Genomic DNA, 16,417 nt, shown 5'->3' with positions numbered 1-16,417 from the left:
GGAAACTACTGACCCTCCCCTGAGGCTCAGTTTCTTCAGTTATCAGATGGGGTTTTTTGACTGGATAATCTCTAGGATGCCCTCAGCCCTGAGTCCTCATTTTCAGCACCAGAAGACTCTGGATTTTCTCATGTATATAAATATGGGAGACAGAGAACAACATATACAGCTAAGTAAGGTAGTAATAGTTAGCATAGAGTAGAAAGAAAGGGATACAAGACAGAGGGTAAATTAATGCAGCCTGCTAATACAAACTCTTTTCGGGAAAAGATACCATGGAATATTTTATGATCATATAACCCACAAGAATTTTGCTCCTACTTGATTACAGGAATCTCAGTGGTAAGTTAGAAGGGCCTTGAGGTATGTATAAAGCTTAAAAAATTTAAAGACTTGGTCAATTCTTTATATTTTATTATCCTAAGTAAAATATAGTCCTATTAAATTATATCGTAAAGCAATTGCTATATGATTGCTAAATCTTGATCTGAATGAATTCATAATCAACTTTTATTCCTTAAACTATAGATAATATTAAAAGAGAGGTAACCAATATTAGGTTCTTTTTATAAAATACAAAACTATTCATTTCCTCTACTTCTTTAGCTGCTTAAGTAACTTAATAGGAGCCATTGGAAAGAAATCCTAATACATTTGGTAAATAAGAATGATGTAGGGTTTCAGATGGCCCAACAAGTGGAGAATTTAACACTGGAATTCTGTTAAATAACTGCAGGAGTTGTATTTTTGCCTTGGAAGACTTTCATCATGGAACACAGCTGTGAAACAACTTTGGCTTCAAACAGAAAGGCTATAATAAAGCGCCTCCTAGCTAGACTTAAGTTCAAGAGGTTTATGGTGGCAAACAGCAGAAAAGATGAAATGTTTCAATAAGCCCCTCAGGCTGATTTAGTTAGCATTCACAAAGTGGAATAACCTATACATCACATACCCTTTGTTAGCTGGTTGTTTAGAATAGATGTATGAGTCACTGGATTTTATTTTAGCAGTTGGGCAATGCAATTCTCCTTTTGCCCAAAATATTAAAATGCAGAAATGTGAAACTAAGAGAGGTAATGTCAGATCTTATACAGAATGCTTATCAACCACTGTGATGGATCAAGAAATTCTTCTGCTCTTGTCATTCCACACTTCACCTCGGTAGGCACAAATGATAAATTACCTCTCATAAAAAAACAATCTATTGTTCAACTAATCAGCAACTACAGTATATTTTCTTAAATTGTGTGGGGGAGAGGTGTTGGAGGAGGGAAGCCTGCAAAAACTGGTATGGAGAGAAGGATACACAAGATTCTATCCTGCATGATTTTAAGTACAAATGAATCCCTCTGGGAGTTTGGGGGATTAATATATATATTTCCCCCCCGCCCTCAGACACTGTTCAGAATTAATGAGGGTACCTGCAACGATGCTGGCAAGCTGCTGGGTTCTGGAGATGGGGTAGAGGCTGCGTGCCTGAACGATTGCTGAAGCGATTTTCTTGGCATGCTTCTCCTCCCCGTATGTTCTCAGGATGGATGCAAGTGCCTGTTGATCTAACGCGTTCACAACATCAGCTGCGGTGGGCATGTCAGGGTACCTACGCACAAGAAGAGCCAATTAGTTTGCTGACGTCAGTTTTCATTGACAAGAGGTGAAACTTCAGAGTACTGAAGTCAGGCATATACACACAGTTTAAGAGAGCGTCTGAGGTTTTTTTTAAGTCAGAGACTTAAATCTTAAATGAATGAAATAGATTTTCCATTTCAAATACCCATCATAATAGCAATAGTGGATTGTGTGTGACATTCATCAAGGTCAAGGGCAGAGGGAAATTAAAATATTTTACTAACCTTTAATTAACAAAGAAGTTATTATTACTAATGCAGATTTCCCCTAAACTAAAATAATGGAAAATGTTTGGATTTAGTTTGTTCAAAATTTAAATTACTGCTTGATTCTGTTTTTCACTATAAGAAGATACAAGATACTGACTGATATTTAAATGAGCCTATATCTCAGGAACTTAACTAATTCTGAGATTATAAAGTAACTGAGTACTTATATGGGAGCACAAATTGAATTTAGAAAGTCTATATAAGAAGATACTCCTGGTCAGTTTCCCTCACAAAAAACTGAACAACCTTAATGTATTGTAATAATGTATGTTATTTCAGATGTTTAATGATATTGGCTTATAAACCCATGACTAAAGTGACCATGGGGTAAAACTTAGTAACCAAGAAATAGTACTAAACAAGCCTAAGATGGTAATTTCAGGTGGAGGAGACAAGGAAAAACAACCTCTAGCCAAATGGAATAGACCACAGTAGTAGGAAATAGCATTCACTCTGTCAGACCATCCCAGTTTACCTTCCTTTAGGGAAATGTGTCAAGGAATTCTAAGTGATGAACTAACCGAGACCTTACTTATTATTAAGATAGCTTTGTTAACAGTAATGTTACTACTCCTGTAGTTAATGTGTTGGACTGATTGTCAGTATCACACTCTGAGGACTTAAAGTAATAAGGATATGGTAGCTTTAAGACCTAAAGACTACACCACAGTGGGGCTGTGAAGAAACACCTGAATCCCTTCTTAAAAATACTATACTGCACCTTGTTAGCATGCCTAGTGCCTCCAGGAGAAAATTCTGTTGTTGTCTTTGACTTGTGCCCTATTTTGCCATGACCTCTTCCCCACCCCCTCTCTCTTACTGTGTGTGTGTGTGTGTGTGTGTGTGTGAGAGAGAGAGAGAGAGAGAGAGAGAGAGAGAAAGAATGACACCTTGCTTTCCAGATCTCTCTTTTTTTTGGGGGGGGCTGCCATGGCACCCCTAGACCAATGAACATCCTATAAGGTAGGCCTGTTTCCATCTCAATAGGCTTTGTTCCTTCAATAATAGCCTTAAGGATAAAGATTTGATCTCTACAGTCAGATCAAGCTAGGTTAGAATCCCAGCCTTGCTCTTCATATTGTGTAAGCTTTTTAACGTACTGAAGCCCCAATTTCTAACCTGTAAAATTAAATAACAATGCCTTCCTCACAGAATTGTTGGGAGAATTAAGGGCACATGGAATTGTAAAATAGACAGTAGAATGTCTGGCACACAAAGAAATTCAATGAATGTCTGTGTCCCTTAGATCTTGACCGTTCCTAGATTTGCCCATCATCATTCTTGGCCTAATGGACAACATATTAGCTAGATCTTTCACAGTTGTGTATTCAACTGTCCAAACCACTGAGCATCAAAATGAACTTTATTAATGATAGTAAAATCGGACCCATAGGCTATATATAGTCCAGCTCTACCAGGACAACTCTAAGATTAGTACGGATGTACTCAGCAGTTTCTTATAATACCTTTCTACTTTTAAGTAAGACCATTAAACAGCATTTTGCTCAAATATAGTTCAGTGGGTAATGGGCATAATTTTATTTTACCCTCATGTTAGCACTGAATGGCAATGTAGAAGTTTCCACTGTGGCACAAGACGAAAGGGGTAACACTGAAAAGCCAACAGACTACTAGGAGACTTCAGAATAGGCATTCACATGAAGTCAAGATACAAAAATCTGCCCCCCCCCCACCAACTTAACAGGTGAGAGATCTCGTCAGTTCCCCAGAGATCACTGATTTAAAATAATTGCACTGACATAAAGAAAATATTAACATAAGTGACAATTTATTAACTTCCAGTGAAGAATACAACTGATAATAGAAGTAGACCTGCAAGTCCTTGAAGTTCTATTTTTTTGCTACATGATAACCTTTTATAATCTGAGAGCTGTTGTGGAAATCAGGATAGCACAGACTAAACTATGCTATAAGATTCCAGTGTTAAATGGCAACAGGTTAAGAAAGCCTCTTCATTGCAGAGATATATCAGCCTCCAGGATCTGACTGGCCATATTTTTTGGCTTGGACTCCTTCACCCCATAACACCACTTGGATAAGTACTGCACATATTTGCAATGACTCACTCTCTTTTTCTATGAATTCATGTGAACCAACCTCCTCTTTCTGAATGCCATATACTTTCTTCAGATCAGTTCATATCTTTGATTAGGTTATACAGTCTATGCTATCTACCTGGAAGCCATCCTGATTTTTAAGATATATTTGCTCAACTCTAATCTCACCCATTATGTATTGACTTAGAGTTTAATGCTCAAGGGCAATTTTATTTTCAGGTTCTTAGGGGAAAACCTCAAGAACTCTGATTCACAGACTACAATTTGCTGAGAAGTCTTTATATTAACAATATAGGGATTTAATATCATTAACTAGAAGCTTTGTTCATTGTATTTCAGAAGGCATCCTCCTTTAACAAGACATAGGAACAGCAGAAATTTGCTTGACATTTTATTACCTCTGCACAACAACCTCAATCTCCAAACATGAAAAGATATTTGACCTTTACTATTAGTCACTGCTTTTTAAAGGATTTTCATTATTTTCTTTTATGATCACATTCTTCATTCTATGAATGCCAACTTGTGCAAAAGAAGGTGTAAGACTCAGAACAAAAAGTTTCCAACAAGTATGGGTCACAATCCAAGTTACCAGGTCATATCAAAATGGGGAAAAGGCTGTATGTGAATAATTACCATCGAAGAAAGCATTCTATGGGAAAGAAGTCAAAGTCAACTCAATATTAATTTGCTGACTTAAGCAGGACATTAAATTTCTTATATACAGGTCCTTCTAATAGATTGGAAGACATTTTGGAAAACCTATTTGTCTCAGTAGAAATGTTTATGCAGGTCTAGAACTGCAGATTAGTATCAGTAACAGAATGGTTTGTTTATTTAAATATATGAAAATCTAACATTTCTCTTAGAAGGTAAGCTTCCCAAAGGTAAGGGCCGTGATACATAATTTGGCGGTGGTGGTGAGGCATGAAATGAGAAAGAAAAACATGGTTAAGCTTTGTACATACAGGCTATTCCATCCCTGAGCCAATGTCAGGCATAGAGACAAGTGCTAATCTAAACTTTAAAAATTAATTTAGGTTTAAAAGAACTTATCCTATACTTTACTAGAAGTAAAGTGTGTTATATGTATATATGTATATATCTTTGTATTATATGTACCTCTTTGAATAATGGAGAACAAACTAGTATTTCCAGGGTAGGAGAGGAATGAAGAGGAGGTGTAAAGCTGTCCTATACATAGTCCTATGTTGATACAGTACCATAAACTGTAATTTCTCTGGAGAAGATTAAACCAAAGTGACTGTACAAGAGACAGGACGAAACATACAATCGCTGACATCCAGAATCTTGCATTTTATGCAGTTTTCAAAAGAATATGCACTAAATATAGTTTCTTTTACATCTCACAAGAGGCATAGTTGGGCCTGCATAGAAATGGAACCATTGTTTCAGTATCGCATTTATCAATACTGTTCATAGTCTAAAAGCCCACATTGTACCTATAAAAAAGATAATCAGTATGAAAGTTATCCTCTGCACTATTTTGTATAAAGACAGCAATGATTTTTCTTTTAGAATCTCAAATCTAAAGAAACACTAAAGTCTATAATGAGTAGCAAACGAAACTGATTTATTATGTATGGATAGTGTTAGGTGTGGGCGTGTGATGGGAATTCTACAGTCTTAAAAGGAAATTAAATCCAGAGTGTTTCTGCAAAATTGATTTCTTGTTGTGAGGAGAAATGCTTTACCGATACTCACCTGCCACCATCCATTCTCATGTCCAAGGGGCCGTCCTTCCGAAGGGAAAAACCTCTTTCAGGAGCATCAAGTTGCATGGAGGAACACCCAAGATCCAAAAGAACTCCATCCAAAGTCCCTGGCTGCACTCCAGCTTTCATTAATAAGGCTTCTGCCTGGCTGAACTGGCCTAACATAGCTCGGATCTGTTTACTGTGAATAAACGCAGGAGATGGAGAAAAGACTTTGTTATATTAAATTCTTAAGGTCTATGATCAATGGAAGGAAGCACAGCCTATTATTAGCTTATTTAACAATATGTATTTACTAAGGACCAATCACATGTTTGGTACTATATAAAGACATATGGAAATGGAAAATTTACATCCTTGGTTTCAACACCAGAAGTGATTTAATGTAATTTTATTTTTGCTAATAAACACAGTTTATTGTATATTTCTTTGAAGGTATGTGGAAAAAGGGGAACTGTGTACTGTTGGTAGGGATGTAAATCTGTACAACTACTATGGAAAACAGTATAGAGCTTCCTCAAAAAATTAAAAATAGAACTACCACATGATCTAGCAATGCCACTTCTGGAAATACATCTAGAGGAAATGAAAACATTCTGTTGAAGAGGTACCTGCACCCCCATTTTCATGACAGCATTATTTATAATAGCCAGAACATGGAAACAACTTGTGTCCATCAACAGATGAATAAAGAAATTGTGTATACACACACACACACACACACACACACACACACACACACACAATGGAGTATCATCCAGCCATTAAAAAAAGCAGGAAACTTGTCATTTGTGATAGCACAGATGGACCTTGAGGGCATCATGCTAAGTGAAATTAGACAGAGAAAGACAATTATTGTTTGATCTCATATGTGAAATCTTAAAAACAGAGAGAGAGAGAAAACCAAACTCATTAAAAAAGAGATCGGATTTGTGGTTACCAGAGGTAGGAGATGGGGAAAAGAGAATTGGATGAAGGTGGTCAAAAGGTACAAATGTCCAGATAAATAAGTTAAATAAGTACTAGGGATATAACATACAACATGAAAACTACAGTTAACACTGCTGTATGATATATATGAAGTTGTTAAGAGAGTAAATTCTTAGAGTTCTCATCACAAGATGTATATTTTTTTCTTTTTCTTTATATTTATATGAGATGATGGATCTTAACTAATTTATTGTGGTAATCATTTCATAAAATATATGTCAAATCATTACACTGTACACCTTAAACTTATATAGTACTGTACATTAATTACTATCTCAATAAAACTAGAAAAAAATTTAATGAGTAAGCCAATTTAAGTACAATAAATAATAAAACAGAGATCACAGAAAAAAGATAGGTCAAACATCTTCAAGGCAAACACTTTAGATTATTCCATATTTTTCCCATTATTTAGGATAGGGGTACTACTGCGCAGCTGCACACCTGAAGCATGAACTATGCTTAAAATAAATGCCTTCTTGCAGAAACAATGTTTTAGCTTTCAGCAGGGATTTTGAAGTGAATGGAGCATTCGAAATCAATAGACAAGGAAGAAGTTGGGATCACCTTGCAGCTATACTAATTCTCCTTCCTACACAAAGCAAGATGCTGCCTGCAGGGTTCTTCAGAAGCCTTAGGGCAACTGGTATGCATTTTGGATGAGGAATGAGAAGAGAAAAAACTGGCAACTCTCCCAAGACCTCATTCCCTCCATCTACAGGTGGGTAGGACAAGCCTGGATTTCAATGGTGTTGGGGAATTCATATTTTTGATGTTATGTTTAAGGAGAACTTCATTGTTCATTGGTAATTTTTTTCCCAAATTCTGATGGAGAAACTGATTTTCAGATTCACTCATCAAAAATTCACTGACTATCTGCTATATATCAGATATTATGTTAACTGAAAGTATATAAAGATGAATAAAACTGAGATTTGAACTGAGAGGCAGATATATATAAATGAATAATTTGTGAAACAACCTGATGTGTGCTAATAGTAGAAAGACAAATTGTTATATCTGTATTTGGAAAATACACAATGAATGCTAGTAACACTGGGAACACAAATAATAGAATACTGGGATTGAAAGCAACTCACAAATCACTAATTCCAATTATTTAACTGATGTTCAAATCTTTTCCTTCTCCACCATCACTGCTAGGTGGGGTGGGATAAGGGGACAGTCACCGTTTTAACTACCTCCCATTCTCCCCATTGGTGAGGGAGGGATTCCCGTTGCAGGATTATAGAAGTGGTTGAAACACGGCACCTGGCCACTGGACAGATGAGACTGACAGTTTATTAATCACACATCCTTACAGCCCAGGGGAGGAGGGCAGCCCATACCATGCATGGCTACATGTGGGTTGCACTCAGAAACAGAGTGGACAAGCAGAGGCTATAAGAAGCAGGTTTTATAGTATCAAAGGAGACGTTACCCTTGGTTCCCATGAAAGAATGTGATTGGCTTGTTTGGGTAATTCCATGGGCAGGGAACTAAAACCTGCTACTCAGGGATAAGCAGATATTTTTACTTATCTCTTTGATAATAAGGGTCCTTTGGCTCAGGAACCTTATCTGTGGGAGTACAGTGGGGAGGAGAACTGGTGGCTGGGCCACTGGAAGGTCTCCCAATTTTCCCCAGATGTCAAGAACACATAATACTGGGCTTTAATTTTAATCATCTAGCTCATGTTTGAACACTCCCAATAATCAGAACTCACTACTGTTTTTTAGCTAATTATTTTTTAGTTGATAACTGTTTCCTCACTATTTCTATATTTTTTTCCCTTGATATTAGTCTACATAAAACAACCAAAAACCTACAACCATGGAAGCCTTTCACATATCTACTCTTAGTCATTTTAAGGGATATTTGTTGGCTGCCTCTTAGCTGCCAATCTCTGTTCCAACAGGACCTCAAAATTTCAGCCATGTATTTTGGGAGGGACTGATTATATCTATGATGGTTTATATGTCAACTTGGCAAGGCTACATTACCTAGTTACTTAATCAAACACTAATCTCGGTGTTGCCATGCAGGTATTTTGTAAATGTAAGGTTAATAGTCGGTTCACTTTAAGGACACTACCTTTAGTAATGTAGGTGTGCCTCATCCAATAGGTGAAAGGTTTTCCAAGAGCAAGAACTGAGGTTTCCCCAAGGAAAGAAGAAAATTCAGCCTCAAGGCTTCAATATCAGCTCCTGTCAGAGAATTTCTAGCCTGATGGCCTGCCCTATCTATTTCAGACTTGCCAGTCCCACAGTTTACAACTGTATGAGCCAATTCCTTAAAATAAATCCCTTTATATATTTATATATCATATCTGTCAGGATTCTCAGGAGAAACAGAAACAGTAGAAGATATACATACATACACAATTTATATATATAAATTTATTTTATATGTGTGTGTGTGTGTGTGTGTGTGTGTGTGTATCTTCTGCTAATTCTGTTGCTCCTGAGAATGCTGATGGACATAATATCTCCGCTCAAGGTGTAGATCTGTGATTAGCCTTTCTGTTTTGCACATACCAATCCATGGCCCCTGTAATTCGTTCAGAGATTGGCATGTCACAATTTTAGCCAATGAGATACAAGAGATATTTCCTAGGGATTTGAGAAAAGAAAATTATTCTTTCTTTCAATGAGCTATATAGGAAGAAAAAGGTTTTTCAGACTCTCACTTGACATGAAGGAAGCACATAGCCCTAATTGTTGCCAGCAGATATCCTGACCCAAAGAAGAGAGAGAGTGGCAGCCAGTTTCAGTCAAAACTGTAAAAAGCAAAACAGAAAGATTAACTAGGTCACTAGATTGAGCCTCACCTAAAATCCAACTTATCTCAGAACTTTTGAGTTATATGAGCCCATAAATTGCGCTCATTATTAAAGCCAGTTAGAATTGCTTTTTTTTCTTACAATGGCAAACATCATAACTATTATAGCTATTATGCTCAAGTTTTTCTCTAAACCATAGAACTCTTGTTTCTTCTGCTATTCTCCATAAAAAAAAAAAAAACACACAAAAACACAAACCTTTATCGCGCTACTTGCTCTTTTCTGAGTATGTTCCAGTTTGCCTATATCCTTAGATCTAAATTCCATAATAAACAATACAGAATAAAGTTGATTCTGGCTTTTTCTTATTTTAGTTATTATATTAATACAGCTCAAGGTCAAAACAGTTTTAGAATTTATTCCAGACCATTGCCTATGCTACCCAATACCTTTCAGTCTTTTAAGCTCCTTTTTTTAAAAATTCAATTTAGTTAACATATAGTGTATTATTAGTTTCAGGGATAGAATTTAGTGATTCATCAGTTGCATATAATACCCAGTGCTCATTACATCAAGTGCCCTCCTTAATGCCCAACAATCAATTACCCCATTCCCCCACCCACCTCCCCTCCAGCAAACCTGTTTGTTTCCTAGAGTTCAACGTCTCTTATGGTTTTCCTTCCTCTCAATTTTCATCTTATTTTATTTTTCCTTCCCTTCCCCTATGTTCATGTTTTGTTTCTTAAATTCCACATATGAGTGAAATCATATGGCATTTGTCTTTCTCTGACTGCCTTATTTCACTTAGCATAAGTGAAACCCTTTGGTTCCATCCATGTCATTACAAATGACAAGATTTCATTCTTTTTGATGGCTGATATTCCTGTGTGTGTGTGTGTGTGTGTGTGTGTGTGTACACACAAATACCCCACATCTTTTTTATCCAATCATCTGTTTATAGACATCTAGACTCTTTCCATAGTTTGGCTATCATGGACATTGCTGCTATAAACACTGGGGTGCAGGTGTCCATTCAGATCACTATGTGAGTATCCTTTGGATAAACACCCAGTAGTACAATTGCTGGATCATAGGATAGTTCTATTTTTAACTTTTGAGGAACTTCCATACTGTTTTACAGAGTGGCTGCAACAGTTCACATCCCCTCGAACAGTGTAAGAGGACCCCCCTTTTTCTGCATCCTCGCCAACATCTGTCATTTCCTGATTTGTTAATTTCAGCCATTCTGACAGGTGTGAGGCGGTATCTCTTTATGGTTTTGATTTGTATTTCCCTGATGCCTAGTGATGCTGAGCATTTTTTCATGTGTCTGTTAGCCATTTGTATGTCTTCTTTGGAGAAATGTCGATTCATACCGTTTCCCCATTTCTTAACTGGATTTTTTTGGGTTTGGGGTATTGAGTTTGATAAGTTCTTTATAGATTTTGGATACCTAGCCTTTTATCTGATAAGTCATTTGCAAATATCTTCTCCCATTCCTTAGGTTGCCTATTAGCTGACCGTTTGCTGTGCAGAAGCTTTTTAATCCGATGAAGTCCCAATAGTTCATTTTTGCTTTTGTTTTGTTGCCTTTGGAGACATGTCTAGCAAGAAGTTGCTGCCCTTTCAGTCTTTTTCATGTACACAGATGCTAAGCTTCCTCCGTTACCGTATTTGTGCACCTTTGTTTTGTCAATTGTTGCAAATCTAAGTATAATTTCTGCTCTGCACATTTACTACAACCCTTTAGGATCCAGGTAGTACCTTTAACCACAGAAATCTTCTTTATACTACAGCAAAACCTCAAACAAATCGCTATTTCACAGTCTTAATTCCTCAGGTTTTACAGCTATTATCCTGCTTGAAGTTAATATACTTGTAAAATTAAAAAAAAAATCTTATAAGGAAAATTTGCATTCTTGGGTGTCTGCAAACATAACTGTTGAACACACGACACTCATACAGTTTTATGCCTGATTATTAGTAAATAACTAAAATGTAATCCTTGTGGTACAAAACTCAGTTTAATACACAAGTATGAGAATATCATATGGGAACAAAAGTAATCATGTGGAAACACCACAAAGTAAATCATGTGTTTAAGGCAGAGTTTTCTGATGCTGCATCAGTTACATGTTTCTAGAATTAGATTGTTCTCACAGTCAAAAAAACCATCCACAAAGCTTACTGACTAATCTATTAAATGAAAACTTAGGCTTAACTTCAGACCCTGGGGCATTATTTCATATATGGAATTAATGTGAGGCTAATTTTACTGGACAGGCACATTTCATGGCCCCTTTTCTCTTTCTTCCTCCCTTCCTTCAAATTTTAATTTTCAGTATTTCTGCATATGTATTTTACAAGGGTTGTAAAACAAGTAACAGAAAAGTGTGAATTGGCTAGGAATGATCATGATGGTCACAAAAATAGAGGCAAATCAGGACATTTAGCCATAAGTACAAATGCACGATGTGTTCAAATCATCATTATTTTCATTTGTTATCACCTTAGACTCCCCAGGATGTAAGTCGAATACTGCCTGTGACTCAAAGCACATGCTACATGAGAATGGTTCTGCAACCCAAGCCAAGAAAAGCCAAGGTGCTTAGCAGTAGAGTTTCAACAATACCTTGGTTACTGGAAGCCATTTTTTAGGTTCTTTGTGATGTTCTTGATTCTAGCAAGTCATCTGCACTTACAGTACAGGCTATGGGCCTGTTTGTTATAAAGAACTAAGTGTAGTAGTATATACTGAGGTAGTGATGTAAGAGTAGCTACAACTCACTGTATATTTGATTTAGGATTGACCATGGAACTTTTATCATTCCTCTAACTGCACATAAAGTTTAGTAATAGGGCTTAAGGATAAATTCCTCTACAAATTATAAAAGTGGATCCAACTCACAGGGTTGAACATCTTACTGTTAATGTGAGTATTGTCCATCTTGGTTTTAAAACCCCCAAACTCCCATGGTTTATAAAAGGCTTGATACAAAAGAGTTACTTTGGCTGCCCACGGATAAATAATTTTCAGTTTCATGGAGAGAAGACTTATTTGTGCAGAATTGGATAAAGCAATTTAAAATATGTGAAGTCTGAATTTGGAGAATAACTCTGAGATAGGCTAGGGAAGAAAAATATCACTACTATACTTTTCCTCCTAGGATTTAACACTCTTCTACCTTAACCTTAACCAGTAATACTAAATAAATGCTTTAAAGCATTATATACCTTTATCCTCAAGTACAGTAATGAATTTTACCATAGCAAACAAATATGGAATCCAGACATACGCAACTGACAAAAACCAAAAAATGGCCCATGATGGTCTTGATCCCTTCCAAATCATCTAACTTTTGATGTGTGGCAAATTACCCCCAAACAGTAGCTTAAAACAACAATCATTTATCAGCTCATATTTTGTGCATCAGCAATTTAGGCTGGGTTCAATTGGGTGATTCTTTTGATAGTGGGTGACTGAGGTTTAGTTGGTCTCATGTGGCCTCACTTAAACGTTGGGAAGTTGGCCGGGGTAAGGATGGTAACTGGACCATGTGTCTCTAGGACCTAACCAGGTAGTCCAAGCTTCAACACTGAGTGGTCTTGTTCCAAAATTAGCAAAGTAGGCCAACTTCAATACACAAGTACCTTTTAAGTTCCCAATTGTGCCCCATTTTCTAATATCCCATCGGCCAAAGCAAGCCCATAGCTCAATTCAGACTCGAGGGCTATAAAATCAGATTTCACCTCTTGATAAAAAGAGTAGTAAAGATACATTACAAGAGAGTACATACAGAAAAGAGAAGAATTATAGTGGGTATTTTTGCAAACAATATACCACTTTCTTTGTATTTAGGAATGAACTGAAAGTAGGAAGGAGAAAAAAAAAAATGTCCCCCTAGATTCCCTTCTACTGAGTGAGACTTTCATGTTACAGAGCAGCTTCCTCTTACAGGCATCACAAGATACATGCAGTAGTGTGTGGTGGTTGACGTTAGAACTCAGAGGTAGATTAAGGGGCTAGGGTCTGATACCCAACTCAGGGCTCAATCTCACAATCCTGAGATCACGATCAAGAGTCCAATGCTTAACTGACCATGCCACCCAGGAGCCCCAAGAACTAACATTTCTTAAGAAGCTGCCAGGAACATTATCCAGACACTTAAAGCTTGTTTCACTGAACTTAAAGTGAACTGAATCCAGGGTTCACTTCATCATAAACCTTAATCATTTATTTTGTGTGTGCACTTGGGGACATACTTGGGTAATAACATCCCATAAGAGGATAAGAAGAGCAAAATACAAATAACTTTTTTTTTTTAGGAGGTTGGTCTGCTTACTGTGGTTCTCAGTCCTTCTTACATTACCAAAAACATTATTTCATGTAAATCCCAATGTACTATTTATTTTGCAGTCATTAAATTTTATTGATATGTAGGCACAAAGCAGGGGTCATGACTGCTTTTACCACTTCATTAGGCCTCCCAAGTAAGGAATTCAAAGGGAACCAAAACAATGGATGAAACATGTAGTTAAGTTGAACAACTATAAGAGCAAACATTGTAGGGTACTTTCTGTGTGCCAGACCTCGTGCTTTATACTTATCAAATCATTTCATGCTCCTGATAACCCTATGAGGTCAGTGACATTATGGCCCCACAATCTGCAGATGAAGAAGCAAGGGTAAAAGTCATACAACTAGTAAGTGGTAGAATTAGAATGCAAACACAGGCTGGTCTGGCTACAGAGTCTCTGTTCTCAACCACTACACTGTAATACCTCTTAACTTTCTATTTATTTAATTCCACTTCAGATCTCACTCCTCACCATTTTGACCTTGTCATGATCGACACATCTGCCTAGTTTGTCTGATTTTTTTATTAAAATACTTTAATTGTTTTTAATGTTTGCCATCTCTTCATAGCTATAGGTCTGCAGATTCAGCACTCAACAAATATTTGCTGAATAAGGATTATCTACTAGGTGCTGGGCACAGGAATATAAAAATGAACAAGAGTACACAGTATAGAAAGGTATATGCATAAACTTAGATAAATCACTGAGATGGTTTATTTCTTCTTAAAACAACAGTGGTAGAGTGGAATGGGGATACTCTCTCCATAATTTCACTACTGCAGATAATGCTGCTATAACATCAGGGTGCATGTATCCCTTTGAAATAGTAAATTTGTATTCTGTGGGTAAATACCTAGTAGTACAATTGCTGGATTGGAGGGTAGTTCTATTTTTAACTTTTCAAGGAACCTCCATACTGCTTTCCAGAGTGGCTACACCAGTTTGCATTCCCACCAACAGTGCAAGAGGGCTCCTCCTTCTCCACACTTTTGCCAACACCTGTTATCCCTTGTGCTGTTCATTCTGACAGATGTGAGGTGATAGCTCACCATAGTTCTGATTTGCATTTCTCTAATGAGAAGTGATGTTGAGAACTGTTCACTTTTTGATATGTTTATGTTTACCACACCACACAGAGCTCTTTGCAGACATATTTATATATAATCTAGGATATCTTGGTTTTCATATTAATTATGATCACTTTTAAGTATTAAAAGATGCTATTGCTCAAAGAATATTTCCATATACTGTATATATTTAATTTGATTGTGTATTTGATGCCCTTGTTCAGAGATGACCTTGTTCAAAGAATATTTCCATACACTGTAGATATGGAATGAAAAGACGTTATTTCTGCTTTACATAATTTGCTCAAATTCTTTGATAGCATTATTTTTGCTGACATGGTCTCTCCCTTCAGGAAATACTTCTTAAAAACTGATTTAGCCATTCACTCACAACTCGTAATGTACATTTTTTTAAGAGAGGGAGAAACGGGTGAAGGAGGGAGGAGGGCAGAGGGAGAGAATCTTAAGCAGGCGCCACACCCAGTAGGGAGCCCAACACAGGGCTTGATCTTACAGCCCTGAGATCATGACTTGAGCAGAAATCAAAAGTCAGATGCTTAACTGACTGAGCCAGCCAGGCGCCCCCATGATGTACATTTTAGAATAATGTACATTAAAATGATAAATGTAATTGTATTTGTATCTCTCAGTAACTCTTTCAACATTTATTTACTGGAGTAATCTCCCCTGTTCTGGAAAAACAGCTTAGCAAGCCTCATAAGTTTTCCACTCATTAATATGTTATAGTCCTATGGCTATTGTGAGTTTATACATAGCGAGCTCAGAAATTAGACTGTACAGTGCTCAGTTACAAAAACAAACAACAAATGAATATTTACTGAATAACTACCAAATGTCAGGTACTATTCTATATTACCTGTGATAAGTAAATAAAACATAAAGTTCCAATGATTGCAGAGCTTAAAATTAGTCAGTCACACAAAGACTGAAATCAGTTTCCAATCAGTTTCCAATCAGTTCAATCCATACTACAATAAGATGATATGGTGTTAGATGAATTGCCCACCAGAAGCTACAATAAATTATATCTGGAAGAAGATACCTTTCAGACTCTCAAAATAGCTCCATGATTTTTCAAAAACAATGTGTGAAATCAAATAAATTACTAGACAGACCAAGAGATAAGCCCAAATACCAATCTTAATGAATAGATAATATAAATAGACATACAGGATACAAAATAAAGTTATTAGAATGGATTTAAGATAACTAATATGCTTAAGAAAAGAAAGGTTAGCTAAGTAATTTGAACCCAAAAATGCCTCTATAGAAAACAGTAAAATGAAAATCAGACCAAATGGAAAACAGATCAACACAATAACTGAAATTAAGAATTCAATAGGTAGGCTTAAGTATAGCTTAGAAAATAGCCCAAGAAAGGATTCATGACATAGAAGGTAGTTTAGTGGAAAGTATTAAGACTAAAAAAGGCAGAGGAAATAATTTGGAAAATATAGAGCAGAGCATAAGACACATAACATGGTAA

General features: G+C 36.5%; 1 protein-coding gene across 7 annotated transcripts in view; it reads right to left on the bottom strand.

Moving 5' to 3' along the window:
• METTL15 (methyltransferase 15, mitochondrial 12S rRNA N4-cytidine) overlaps positions 1–16,417 on the bottom strand; it is a 179,732-nt gene that overhangs the window by 37,338 nt on the left and 125,977 nt on the right. For all 7 annotated transcript variants that reach the window (XM_057317054.1, XM_048213946.2, XM_026512202.4 and 4 more), the window contains 2 exons: positions 5,702–5,893; positions 1,422–1,600 (listed from right to left, as the gene is read on the bottom strand). In XM_057317054.1, coding sequence (XP_057173037.1) covers positions 1,422–1,600; positions 5,702–5,893 — 371 coding nt within the window. The remainder of the gene's footprint in view (positions 1–1,421; positions 1,601–5,701; positions 5,894–16,417) is intronic.

This window comes from Ursus arctos, unplaced genomic scaffold (genome assembly GCF_023065955.2).
Source record: "Ursus arctos isolate Adak ecotype North America unplaced genomic scaffold, UrsArc2.0 scaffold_23, whole genome shotgun sequence".
Classification (NCBI taxonomy): Eukaryota; Metazoa; Chordata; class Mammalia; order Carnivora; family Ursidae; genus Ursus; species Ursus arctos.
The sequence above is the reverse complement of the archived record's forward strand: the minus strand, read 5'-3'. Positions and strand labels throughout refer to the sequence as shown.